Source organism: Muscardinus avellanarius, assembly GCF_963383645.1.
Source record: "Muscardinus avellanarius genome assembly, chromosome: 10".
NCBI lineage: Eukaryota > Metazoa > Chordata > Mammalia > Rodentia > Gliridae > Muscardinus > Muscardinus avellanarius.
Window position 1 is genome coordinate 56,525,553 of NC_137796.1, and position 14,019 is coordinate 56,539,571.

Sequence of the window (14,019 nt, forward strand, 5' to 3'; positions counted from 1 at the left end):
CGGCGGCTCAGGCTCCCCCCGGCTCCCGCCCCATGAAGTCCGGCTTCCTGGGGACGCGGGCCGGCCGCGGCTGCCGGCGCCTCCCTCTCCGGGAGCTGGCGAGGGTCCCTCCGGGCGCGCCCCCCGCGCCGCCGGCGGCCACACTGTTACTCTTACTACTGTACTTCTCTTCGCTACATTTCGTTCCAAAATTCCACTCCCCACACCCACAATGCCCCGCGCCTTAAAGGGGCCGCGCGCACCTCCCGGCGGGGGATGGAGGATGCTTAAAAGGGCGACGCGGAACCCCAGGCTTCCGCAATTTCCCTCCTTCCTCAACGTTGCTGCACAGGGGTGCGCCTGGCCTTACCCCAGAGCTGGGGGCCAGCTTGCCGAGGAGAAGGGGCGCTTCCTCGATCTGCGGTTCCCTCCCACTAGGGGACTTCCTAGCGGGATCCCAGTGGGGACCGTTCCCCCCCCACCCCCGTCCCACTCTCCCCATCCACTTCAACATTTCTTAATATCGTCCTCAGTTTGGAGCGGGGGAGGGGGCGAGGAAGACCCTCTGGCTAAGCAAAGTGGCCTGTAAAATTTTCTCCCCTAAACCCCACTTCTGTACACCCTCATACCTCCCATCGCCCCCAAATATTGAGGGGTTACTTAGGGGTGAGCCCTTCCTCCGGCACGTGGAGGGGGGCGGGCGGGGCCCCACCCCTCCGAGCCCGCGGCCGCCGGGGTAGGTGAGGAAGTGGGCCGAGGGGGCGCGGCCGGCCGCTGACTCACAGCCGCGGGGTCGGGGCTGGAGGTGGGGATGGGCGGGGAGGGGGGCGTTGTGCTTGCCCGGGTTGGGGCTGGTTCTGGTTCCGCGTGAATAAAGCCCGGACCCCCTCCCCTCCACGCCCCTTTAGGACTTAGTTCCGCCAATCGAGGGCAGGACTGTCTCAGCAATCGGGCGGGCACAAGGGCTGGGAGACCCTCCCCGGGGTCGGCTCCCAGCAGCCCCCGCCCTCCCAACTCCGGCTCGAGGAGGAGCCCGCACCCCCCCACAGCAGCAGCAGCAAGCCCCGCCCCTCGTGACGTCACCACACGCCACGCCCTCCGAAGAGCGCCACCTGGTCTAGGTGAGAGCCCTGGCCCTGGGAAATCACCAGTTCCAATTTGACAAGTCGGTAAACTGAGGCTGGAGGCAAGGAATCACACCTTGGCCTAAGACCCTATCTATTGTCCAAACCTCCAGAAACCCGAAGAGCAAGGTCTGGGTGTAAAACCAAATCTGTAGCCCCTGCTTACTAGGCAAATCAACTTTGCCAGCCTTCGCAGAACCCAGTCCTTTTCTGGATGCCCTCCTACCACTTTTCCCTGAGGGACACCTCATCCTTCCAGGCCACGCTCTGACATTAATTCGTATGTAACCAAGTAGCATTCCAAGACTGGTGGCACATACCTATAATCCCAGTATTTGGGAGGCTGAGACAGGAGAATCACAGGTGGAGGGCAGCCTCAGGAATTTAGCGAGGCCTTTAGCAATTTAATGAGATAATACTGCAAAGTAAAATAGGGCTGAATACTTGTAGCTCAGAGATAGAATGTCCCTGGGTTCATTGCCCCCCCCCCCAAAAAAAAAGTCCACTAGGCACCTTGGTGCATGCCTGCAATTGCAGTACCAGGGAAGCTGAGGCAGGAGGATCTCAGCCTCTAAGACAGCCTGGGCAATTTAGTGAGACCCTCAGTAACTTAACAAGAGACCCTGGTACATGTGTGTCCCAGTACCTGGGAGGCTGGGACAGAAAGATTGCAGGTTCGGCCAGTGCACAGTAACTTAGCCCAGCCCTGTTTTAAAATAAATAGTAAAAAAAAAAAAAAAAAAATGGGGGTGTACTCAGTGGTAGAGCACTCTGGGTTCAATTCCTAGTACCTTCGAAAAAGAAGGAGGGGGAGGAGGAGGAGAAAAAAATGGCTGAGACAGAAGGATTGCAGGTTTGCAGCCACCCTCAGTGAATTAGCAAGGTCCTCAGCAATTTAGCAAACCCTGTTTCAAATAAAAACATAAGCCGGACGTGGTGGTGCACTCTTGTAATCCCAGTACTTGGGAGGCTGAAATAGGAGGATCGCAGGTTCGATGTCAGCCTCAGCTACTTAATGAGGCCCTCTACAATTTAGTGAGACCCTGTTTCAAAATAAAGAATAAAGTCGGCTTGGTGGTGAACACCTGTAATCAGAGCATTCAGAAGGTTGACACTGGAGGATCCCAGTTTGAGGACAGCCTCAATTACTTAGTGAGGCCCTCTGGCAACTTATGAGACCCTGTTTCAAAATAAAGAATAAAAAATAGGGCAGGGGGTGTATCTCAGGTGGTTCAGTCCCCAGTGCCGCAAAAATACATACATACATACATACAAAAACAGAGCCTGGCATGGTGGCACAGGCTTATAATCCTAGTACTTGGGAGGCTGAGACAGGAGGATCTCAGGTTTATGATCAGTCTCATCTACTTAGTGAAGCTCTCTGCAACTTATTGAGACCTTGTTTTAAAATAAAGAATAAAAGCCGGGCGTGGTGGACCATGCTTGTAATCCTTGTGCTTAGGAGGCTGAGACAGGAGGATCCACAGGTTCGAAGCCAGCCTCAGCTACTTAATGAGGCTCTCAGCAACTTAGTGAGACTCTGTTTCCAAACAAAATATAAATGGGTCTGAGAGTATAGCCTGGAGGTAGAAAGCCTCTGGGTTCCACCCCAGTACCACAAAAATAAATAAATAAATAAATAAATAAATAAATAAAATAAAGAATAAAGCCGGGCATGGTGGCGCACGCTTGTAATCCCTGCACTTGGAAGGCAGAGACAGGAGGATCTTGCAGGTTCGAAGCCAGCCTTGCTGGCTTAAAAGACCCTCTTTCCAAATAAAAAAATAAAAAAAAAAACATAAAATAGATCTGGGAGTGTAGCCCGGAGGTAGAAGAGTTTCCAGGAACTCCAGTACCACCAAAAAAATAAATAAAAAAAAAAGTAGCCGGGCGTGGTGGCGCACGCTTGTAATCCCCATGCTTGGGAGGCGGAGACAGGAGGATTGCACAGGTTCGAGGCCAGCTGCTCTGGCGTAAGAGACCCTGTTTCAAAATTATAAAATAGATCTGGGAGTGTAGCCCAGAGGTAGAAGGGCTTCCAGGAACCCCAGTACCACAATAATAATAATAATAATAATAATAATAATAATAGTAGTAGTAATAATAATAATAATGAATAAAAAATGGGGCTGGGGAGCCGGGCATGGTGGCTCACGCTTGTAATCCCCGTGCTTGGGAGGCTGAGACAGGAGGATCACACAGGTTCGAAGCCAGCCTCAGTTGGTTTAAGACACCCGGTTTCCAAATAAAATATAAAATAGGTCTGGGAGTGTAGCCCAGAGGTAAAAGCCCCCTGGGTTCCATCCCTAGTACCACCAAAAAAAAAAAAAAAAAAAAAAAATAGGGCTGGGCATATAGTTCAGAGGTAGAACACCCCTAAGTTCAATCTCCAGTATCACAAAAAGAAAAAAAATAGAAAATAAAATGTATTTGGTATTATGTAATTTTTAAAAATTGGGGAGCAATGATACTGGAGATTCAACCCAGGGGCATTCTACTTCTGAGGTATACTCCCAACCCTATTTTATTATTTTGTTTTGTTTTGTTTTGTTTGTTTGTTTGTTGCAGTACTGTGGCTGGAACCTAGGGGCATTCTACCTCCAACTAACAGCCCAGATCGATTTTTTATTCTTTATTTTGAAACAGGGTCTCACTGAGTTGTAAAGGGCCTCACTAAGTAGCTGAGGCTGGCAGTGAACCATGATCCTCATGTCTCAGCCTCCCAAAAGCTGGGATTATAAGTGTGCGCCACCACGTCCGGCCCTATTTTATTATTTTGGGGTTTTTTTGTTTGTTTGTTTGTTTGCTTGCTTGTTTTGACAATACTAAGGATGGAATCCAGGGGCATTCTACCTCCGAGTTATATCCCCAGCCCTATTTTTTATTCTTTATATTGAAACAGGGTCTCACTGAGTTGCAGAAGGCCTCACTAAGTAGCTGAGGCTGTCCAAAACCACTATTCTCCTGTCTCAGCCTCCTGAATGCTGGGATTACAAGTGTGCGCCACCATGCCCAGCTCCTAGCCCTATTTTTTATTCTTTGTTTTGAAACAGTCTCACTAAGGTGCAGAGGGCCTCACTAAGTTGCTGAGGCTGTCCTCAAAACTGGGATTCTCCTGTCTCAGCCTCCCAAGTACTGGGATTACAGGTATGTACCACCACGCCTGGCTTGTAATTAAAATTTAATAATCAAAACTCCCCTGAGCTGGGCAATCACCCTGATCAGCTCTAAATATTAAAAAGATATATATTTGGTTGGGTGTTTATTTTTATTTTTACTTTTGGCCTGGTTGGTGGTGGAATCCCCCCCCCCATAAGACTTTTCTGTGAGGGGGAAGTAGGAAAAGGGGAAATAAGTATTCTAGGGTTCCTCCCTCCATGGGCTGGTTTTCCTTCCTCTGGTTCGCAGAGCTGAGAAAGGGGCAGCGTTCGTCCTGGCTTCTGCTGGGGCCCCAGCTGCGCAGAGGTTCCCAAAGGACAACAGCTTTCAGGCCTCTGAGTTCAAGGCAGGGTTCAAGCAGGCGCTGCTGGGCTTCCCGGCCCCATCCTGTCCCTTTGGTAACACAAAATGTGAGAGAGAATAAATAACCACCCCTTCTTGTTTCTCTGTACCTCCTCCCCTGTTTTCTGGAAGCACCACTCCTACTTTTTTTTTTTTTTTAGTACTGGGGATGGAACCCTGGGGCATTCTACCTCCGAGCTATACCCCCAACCCTATTTCTTATTCTTTTTTAAAAAATTTATTGTGTGTGTGTGTGTGTGTGTGTGTGTGTGTGTGTGTGTGTGTGGTACTAGGGGTGGAACCCAGGGGCTTTTCTACCTCCGGGCTACACTCCCAGACCTATTTTTAAATACTTTATTTGGAAACAGGGTCTCACTAAGTTGCTGAGAGCCTCACTAAGTAGGCTGGCTTTGAACCTGTGCGATCCTCCTGTCTCAGCCTCCCTATTTTTATTTTTTTTTTTTTTGCGGGTCTGGGGATGGAACTCAGGGGCATTCTACCTCTGAGCTACACCCCCTGCCCTATTTTTTATTCTTTATTTTGAAACCTGGTCTCACTGAGTTGCAGAGGGCCTCACTAAGTAGCTGAGGCTGTCTGTGAACCGCGATCCTCTGGTCTCAGCCTCCCAAATGCTGGGATTACAAGCATGCGCCACCATGCCCGGCTAGCCTCCCTATTTTATACTTTAATTGGAAACAGGGTCTCACTAAGTTGCTGAGAGCCTCACTAAGTAGCTGAGGCTGGCTTTGAACCTGTGCGATCCTCCTGTCTCAGACTCCCAAGTGCTGGGATTACAAGCATGAGCCACCATGGCTGGCTTATTCTTTATTTGAAACAGGGTCTCACTGGGTTGCAAAGGGCCTCACTAAGCAGTTGAGGCTGTCCGTGAACTGCAATCCTCCAGTCTCAGCCTCCCAAATGCTGGGATAACAATTGTGCGCCACCATGCCCGGCTTTCCTACTTTCTTTTGAGGACTGCCCTACCCTATCTTTAATCCATCCGATTTGGGTGGAGTGGACCCCAACCTGAAGGGTTGGGCATATGACCCCAGGATGGCCAATCAGGCACCTGACTGGTCAAGAGAAGCAGCTCTGAGAGCAGCTGCAACTACTGGGAAATTGGCAAGCTCTCTCCATTGGGGGCAGTAGGCTGGGGGCGTAGGAGTCTGGGCCTGTGACTCTCTGCTACCTACCGAGGAGACTTTGCATGGGACTGAAGCCAATTCTGAAAAGCAGGAGAAAACAAACAAACAAACAAAAACCAGAAAAGAAAGAAAGAAGAGAAAAGAAAAGAAAAGAAAAGAAAAGAAAAGAAAAGAAAAGAGAGATGGTTCCTAATGACATCATCTGACAGCTGGATGCAGCCATGCCTGAAATCCCTGAACTCATCAATTACATGCCTGGTAAATTCCCCACTGTGCTTTCCCTGGTTGAATTGGGTTTCTGTCACTCACAACTCAAAGCACCCTGGCTAATAACTCTTTTTTTTTTTTTTTTTTTTTTTTGTGAGATACTAGGGGTGGAACCCAGGGGCTTTCTACCTCCGGGCTGCACTCCCAGACCTATTTTATACTTTATTTAGAAACAGGGTCTCACTAAGTTGCTGAGAGCCTCACTAAGTAGCTGAGGCTGGCTTCAAACCTGCGCCATCCTCCTGTCTCAGCCTCCCAAGCGCGGGGATTACAAATCTGCGCCACCATGTCTGGCTGCTAATAACTCTCTCTTGGGGAGGAAAGAGAATTAATGACAGAGCCACTTCTATTGATGTTAAGTACATATGTGAAATTATCAATTACAATCTCAATATCATGTCTGGGGAAAGAGGGAGCCAAGGTGCAGCTCACCAGGTGCCGTGTGGATGCATGTCCCTATCACTCTGAACTATATTATGATGTAAGACTACAATGCACCAATAAAAGTATAGTTAAAGCAATAAAATAAGCCAGGCGTGGTGGCGCACGCTTGTAATCCCAGCATTTTGGAGGCTAAGACAGGAGGATCCGGGTTCGTGGCCAGCCTCAGCTACTTAGTGAGGTCCTTTGCAACTCAGTGAGATTCTGTTTCAAAATAAAGAATAAAAAATAGGGCTGGGGGTAGATCTCGGAGGTAAAATACCCTTGAGTTCCATCAACCAGTAGTACAAAAAATAAATAACTCCTGATAAGCCGGGTGTGGTGGCGCATGCTTGTAATTTTAGCATGTGGGAGGCTGAGACGGGAGGATTGTGGTTACACTGACGGCCTCAGCTACTTAGCAAGGCCCAATCAAACTCAGTGAGACCCTGTTTCAAAATAAAGAATAAAAAAATAGAGCAGGGGGTGTAGCTCGGAGGTCGAATGCCCCTGGGTTCCATCCCCAGACCCGAAAAAAAAATTAATTAATTAAAAATAGGACTGGGGGTGTAGCTCTGAGGTAGAATGCCTCTGGGTTTCATCTCTGGTACCACAAAAAGTAATAATAATAATAAATAAATAAAAATTTAAAAAGAATAAAAATTAGGGCTGGGGGAATGTTGTGCAGAGGTAGAATGCCCCTGAGTTCAACCCCAGTACTGCCAAAAAAAAAAAAAAAATTCCTGATGTTGAAAAATTATCAACCATCATCATCTGGGAGCAGATCAAACTCCCTTATCCACCAAGCAGAGAAGCCCCATGCCTTGGGGCTCTGGCCCCGCCTTCCCTCCTCACACTAACCCCCTTGACCCTCGTACCCCAGGACTTAGTCCCCTCCAATCTCTTTGTACATCGCCAAATTCTCCTTCACTTCCGGGAAAATATCTGGGCCACTCTCAAAAATATCCTGCTGGTGTCTGCTGTGCCTTGGAATTGGTCATTAACCTTCCCTGAATTCTTTTGCCTTATTCCTGGATGGAGAAGATGGTACTTGGGTTGACGGGACTTTACAGAGTGTGGTGGGAGCCATTTCCCCTCTTTGTTTCTCCTTCCCTCCCTCCCTTCTCTTCCTCTGTTACTGAGGATCGAACCCAGGAGAGATTAGCGAGACCCTCTGAGCCACAATCCCAGGATATTTTTGTTGGGGGGGGTACTGGGATGGAACCCAGGGGCTTTCTACCTCCAGGCTACACTCCGAGATCTAATTTATATTTTATTTGGAAACAGGGTCTCACTAGGTTGCTGAGAGCCTCACTAAGTAGCTGAGGCTGGCTTCGAACCTGCGCGATCCTCCTGTCTCAGCCTCCCAAGAACTGGGATTACAGCTGTGCACCACTGGGCCCAGTGCAGGTTGGATTTCTTGGCAGGCAAGCACAACTCTCTCTGCATGTGTATCTGCCATCATGCCTAGCACATTGTTTCAGGGCCAGGAGGGAGCATGTGTTAACACATCAGGCAAAGCTGGGTGTGGTGATGCATGCCTGCCTGGAATCCTAGGGCTTGGGAGGCTGAGAAAGGAGGATCACACATCCAGGCCAGCCTCAGCAAGTAGTGGGACTCTCATCAACCTAGTGAGACCGTTTCAAAAATAAAAATAAAATAGAGCTGGGGGGTGTAGTTTGGGGGCAGAATGCCCCTGGGCTAAATCCTTAGTAACACACACACACACACACACACACACACACACACACACACACACACACGCGCGCGCGCTCCATCAGGCAGGTATGAGGCACAGGCCTGTAATTCCAGAAATTGGGAGGCTGAGAGAAGAGGATTGCAGGTTCAAGGCCAGCCTCAGCAGCTTAGTGAGACCCTCAACAACTTAGCAAGATCCTAAATTCAAAATAAAAAGGGCTGGGGGTACAGCTCAGAAGTAGAATACCCCTGGGTTCCATTGCCAGTATTAAAAGAAGGGGAGGAGTATAGCTGAGTGGTAGAATACCCCTGGATTAAATCTTCAGTATCAAAGGAAAAAAGGAAGGAAGAAAAGAAAGAGAAAGAAGCCAGGCTTGGTGCACACTCGTAATCCCAATAATTGGGAGGCGGAGACAGAAAAATCACAGGTTCAAGGCCATCCTCAGCTACTTAGTGAGGCCCTCGCAACTTAGTGAGACCCTGCTTCCAAATAAATAATAAAAACTAGGGCTGGGGGTGTAGCTCGGAGGTAGAATGCCCCTGGGTTCAATCCCCAGTACCGCAAAAGAGAGAGAGAGAGAGAGAGAGAGAGAGAGAGAGAAAGAAAATAGAAAGTCAGGCAAGTTCCTTTCCCTTATTGGCTTCCAATTCCCCATCCTAAGCTAGGTCATAGGATCTTGAGGCAAACACTCAAGGGTGCAGGGCCTGAACAGTGTCATAGCTCGTGGTAGAGCACTGGCTTAGCGTGCACAAGGTACTGTGTTCAAGACCTAGTGCCACAAAAGAAAAAACAAAAACCAGAAAGGTCTTACCTCCCGGCACAGTTCTGCGGCCTTGGAGAGCTTAGAATAAGCTTCGGCGATGATCCCAGCCCTAGATGGAAGAGGAAGGCCCTCAGCATCCTCCTCCTATGACCCCTCCCCACCCCCTCATCCCACCGCAACTCACTTGCTGTGCAGCCCTCCCCCGGGAGGCAAGTCTGGGATGTCCTCTGAGGCCAGAGTCCTGAACACCCTGCTTAGGCTGGGCGGCTCCTGAGCACAGGCACACAGCTCTGAGAGGAGGGAAGGGTTATGAGCGGCCCCCCACTTGCCAGTGCCCCTCCCGTGGGACCTGGGTGCCTGCTCACCAGCGACTCTGCGGCCCAGGGCTGCATCCAGCGCCAGCTCCCGCCTGATGGCCTCCTCACAGGCCCCGGGGGCCCCTGGGAAGCAGACCAGGATGCAAGTCATGTTGTCCAGGCTGCCCTGGATAATGGAGAAAAGAGCCTGGTGGGAGAGGGTTGAAGGCTACACACAGGGTTCATTCTCTTAGAAGCGCACCTTCCCAACAATCCTAGTGATTTCAAGTCCCCCTCCCCAATCTGGTCATGCCCATCTCTCTCAAGTGCTGTCCATCTGACGGTCTAAAGCCAGCCCCTCACGGGCTGACAGGTGGCTCCGTGGCAAAGGCACTTGCCTTGTATGGACAATGCCCTGTGTTCGATGCCCAGTATCAAAAGAAAAAAGACAACAACGACGATAATAATAATTATAATAAAGCTTAAAAAAAAGCTGGGCGTGGTGGCGCACACTTGTAATCCCAGTACTTGGGAGGCTGAGACAGGAGAATCACAGGTTCTCAGCCAGCCTCAGCAATTCAGTGAGGTCCTTTGCAACTCAGTGAGAGCATGTTTTAAAATAAAGAATAAGCCGGGCGTGGTGGCGCACGCTTGTAATCCCCGCGCTTGGGAGGCAGAGACAGGAGGATCGCGCAGGTTCGAAGCTAGCCCCGCGCGCTGGCTTAGGAGACCCTGTTTCCAAATAAAAAAAAAAATGCAAAAATAGGTCTGGGAGTGTAGCCCGGAGGTAGAAGGGCTTCCAGGAACCCCAGTACCACCAAAAAAAAAAAAAAAAAAAAGAATAAAATATAGGGCCAGGGGCAAAGCTAGGAGGTCGAATGCCCCTGAGTTCAATCCTGAGTACAAAAAAAAAAAAAAAAAAGCCGGGCGTGATGGCATCAGCCATTAATCCTAGTACTCAGGAGGCTGAGACAGGAGAATTGCAGGTTTGAGGACAACCTCAGCATGTAGTGAAACTCATCAACCTACTGACACAGACCCTGTTTTAAAATAAAAATAAAATAGGGCTGGGGGTGTAGGTACTTGGGCTAAATCACAAGTACCACAAATAATAAATAACATAAAAAATAGCCGGGAGTGGTGGCACACGCTTATAATCCCGCGCTTGGGAGGCTGAGACAGGAGGATAGCACAGGTTCGAAGCCAGCCTCACTGGCTTAGGAGACCCTGTATCCAAGTAAAAATATAAAAATGGGTCTGGGAGTATAGCCCAAAGGTAGAAGGGTTTCCAAGAACCCCAGTACCACCAAAAATAAAAAAAATAAAAAATAGAGCCTGGCGTGGTGGCTCGCTCTTGTAATCCCAGCCATTTAGGAGGCTGGGACTGGAGGATCACTGTTCACGGACAGCCTCAGCTACTTAATGAGGCCCTCTGCAACTCACTGAGACCGGTTTCAAAAAAAGAAAAAAAAAATAGGGCAGGGGGTGTAGCTCGGAGGTCGAATGCCCCTGGGTTCCATCCTCAGACCCGCAAAAGAAAGAAAGAAAGAAAGAAAGAAAGAAAGAAAGAAAGAAAGAAAGAAAGAAAGAAAGAACCCAGCCCTTTCTCACGTGGACCAGCATCTTAGACCACACCCCTTCATTGTTGGCTCCACTGTCAAGATAACTACGCCCTTTATCTGAAGTTCTGGCCTCTTTGCTGTCTAGGGGCTCTTGCTTCTTCTAACACTAATACCTCGAGCTGGACCTCTGTTTCCTAGCACAGACCAACTCCCAAAAACCATGCCCTGAGCTGGACATGGCGGTGGTGCACGCTCGTAATCCCAGCATTTGGGAGGCTGAAACCGGAGGATTGCGGGTCGCGGACAGCCTCAGCTACTACTTAGTGAGGCCCTCTGCAACTTAGTGAGACGCTGTTTCAAAATAAAGAATACAAAAATTGGGCAGGGGGGTGTAGCTCGGAGGTCGAATGCCCCTGGGTTCCACCCCTAAATCCACACACACAAAAAAAGAAAAGAAAGAAAATATGCCCTGGATGATGATGATTCTTCTTCTTCTTCTTCTTCTTCTTCTTCTTCTTCTTCTTCTTCTTCTTCTTCTTTTTTTGGTGGTACTGGGGTTCCTGGAAACCCTTCTACCTCCGGGCTTCACTCCCAGACCTATTTTACATTTTTTGGGGGAAACAGGGTCTCTTAAGCCAGCGCGGCTGGCTTCGAACCCGTGCGATCCTCCTGTCTCCGCCTCCCAAGCGCGGGGATCACAAGCGTGCGCCCCCACGCCCGGCGCTAAGCCGTGGATCTTAAATCTCTCCGCTTTTACCTAGCTAAGCACTGCAAACTCCCCGAGTGCCTTAAAGCCTTCCTCTGGCTCCGTCCTCTCCGAATCTTGCCCCCTCCCATCCCATCCCCGCTCTCTAGGTGGCCCCTCCCCCCTCCCGTCTCTGCAGCCAAGTTTCCCCGCCCCTAGGTCCCCCGCAGCTACGAGCGCCCCGCACCCCCCGGCCGGCCCGCGCCGCCCCAGGACCTTGCACAGACACGTGTCCAGCAGCTGCGCGCAGAGGAGCTCCGGGGCGAGGCCCAGGCGGAGGCGCGAAGCCACCAGCCCTGCCAGGCCGGCGCCGGACATCACGTCCCACACGCCATCGGAGGCCAGGAGCACGAACTCGTCCTCGGCCTGGCGGGCCAGCGCCACCACCTCGGGCTCGGCGGACACCAGCTGCAGCTCGGGGGGCCGCCCCGGCGCCTCCTTGTAGGCGAAGTCGCCCAGGGCGCGCGACACGGCCAGGGAGCCGTCGACGCGCCGGCGGCGGATCGTGCCCCCCGCGTCGAGGATGCGCGCGCGCTCCCGGGGCCGCAGGGGCCGGTGGTCCTCGGTGCGGAAGGCCACGGCCCCGGCGCGGCTGAGCGCGGCGCGGGAGTCGCCGCAGTGCGCCACGTACAGGAAGCGCGGGGACACGAGCAGCGCCAGCGCCGTGCAGCCCCCGGGCTCGCCGCGGGGCCAGAGCGCGCGCAGGCGGCGGTCGGCGGCCAGGAAGGCGCCGCGCAGCGCCCCGCGCACGGGCTCGGGCTCGCCGGGCGCCGCGCCCAGCGCCTCCAGCACCAGGCCGGGCAGGTGGCGCGCCCCGAAGCGGGCCGCCCGCGCGCCGCCGTGGCCGTCGAAGACGCCGAAGAAAGCCCAGCCCGCGGGCAGCCCGGGCAGCGCCGGCCGCGCGCAGTGGGCGTCCTCCATGCGCGCTCGCCAGCCCTGCGCCGCGCTGGCGCCGAAGCGCAGGCCCCACGACGCGGCGGCGCCCCCGTGCGGCCTCTGGAAGCAGCGCGGCGAAGCCAGCAGAGACGGGGGCCCGTCGGGGACGCGGCCCCGCTCCTCCTCCTCCTCCTGCTCCTCCTCCCCGTCCTCTCCAGCCTCCGCTTCCCGGCGAGCGGGCCAGAGGAGGCACTCCAGCAGGCGATGGAGGGCCGCCATCCTTCCGCCCGCCCCGGGGATCAGGAAGACTCCACTCTCGGCACCTCCCCTCCCCGATGTTAATCCCTTGGCTGCGAGATTTTAAACCCATTAAGTTACTTTCCTGCCTGCCCCTTGACCTGCCCTCAGGTCGGCTCACGAGAAGTCTTTCCCCTGCATCTTCAAAGTGCGGTGTGGGGGTCTGTCAGGGGATGATAATAATAATAGAAGTAGCAAACGATTACATGGTATTTACCATATTCCACACGCTACTCTATGTCACCATCACCAACTCACAGGAGAGGAAACGAAGTCGCAGAAAAAGTAAGTGGTGTTAACAATTAGCTCGAGAATCTGTTCTCAACAGAACACTCTTGGCCCTACTCAACCCAAACTTTACCCACCTCAGCGATTCAGCCCACAGCCTCTAAACCTTTATTTATTTATGGCACAGGCTATCGAACTCTGACGCGTTCTACCTCGGAGATACATCCTCAGCCCTTTTTATTTTTTGTTTTGAAACGGGGTTCCTAGCCCAACCTAGTGGCGCACCCTTGTAATCCCAGGACTTGGAAGGCTGAGACAGAAGAATTTCATGTTCATGGCCAGCCTCAGCTACTTAGTGAGACCCTGTTTCCAAATAAAGAGTTAAAAATACGTCTGGGTGTTTAGCTCAGAGGTAGAATACTCCCGGGTTCAATCCCCAGGAAGAAGGAGGAGGAGGAGGAGGAGGAGGAGGAGGAGGAGGAGGAGGAGGGGGAAGAGGAGGAGGAGGAGGAGGAGGAGGAGGAGGAGGGGGGAAGAAAGAGGGGAGGGTTTCTGAGAGTATCGCTAAATTGCTGAGGCTGGTATTGAAACTGTGATCCTTCTTTGTCAGCCTTCCAAGTACTGGGATTACAGATTTGTGCCTGGTTTCAAAACCTTTAAATACAGTACTTAACTGAATTCTCCTTTCTTTCTCTTCTCGTTCATCAGTTTTAGCCCACAGCCTGTGTGTGTGTGTGTGTGTGTGTGTGTGTGTGTGTGTTTGGACTGGGGATTGAACCCAGGGGCATTCTACCTCTGAGCTACACCCCCAGCCCTATTTTTTATTCTTTAGTCTGAAAGAGGGTCTCACGGAGTCGCAAAGGACCTCACTAAGTAGCTGCGGCTGACTGTGAACCGCGATCCTCCTGTCTCAGCCTCCCAAATGCTGGGATTAAAAGCGTGCGGCACCACGCCCAGCTTCTCCAAATCTTCCCATATTCCAAATTCTGGCATCCCCCTCCAATTTACCCTCAACTCCAGGGCAGCCTTCAGACTCTGGTCAAAGTTGGCTAGCTTTCCAGGTGGTGGCAACCTTCTGGGCTGTGCCGGCTGATCCCGCCCAATTATTTAAATAAGT

At 51.7% G+C, this 14,019-nt stretch overlaps 1 protein-coding gene across 1 annotated transcript; it reads right to left on the reverse strand.

The window, feature by feature from the left end:
• Positions 1 to 7: 7 nt before the first annotated feature.
• Positions 8 to 12,656, reverse strand: PPM1N (protein phosphatase, Mg2+/Mn2+ dependent 1N (putative); the record flags this gene model as incomplete). Its single annotated transcript, XM_080703617.1, has 7 exons — positions 8 to 196; positions 350 to 425; positions 609 to 778; positions 8,947 to 9,007; positions 9,083 to 9,188; positions 9,264 to 9,381; positions 11,718 to 12,656. 7 exons carry the CDS (start codon positions 12,654 to 12,656, stop codon positions 8 to 10), a joined length of 1,659 nt encoding a protein of 552 aa, XP_080559743.1.
• Positions 12,657 to 14,019: the final 1,363 nt, after the last annotated feature.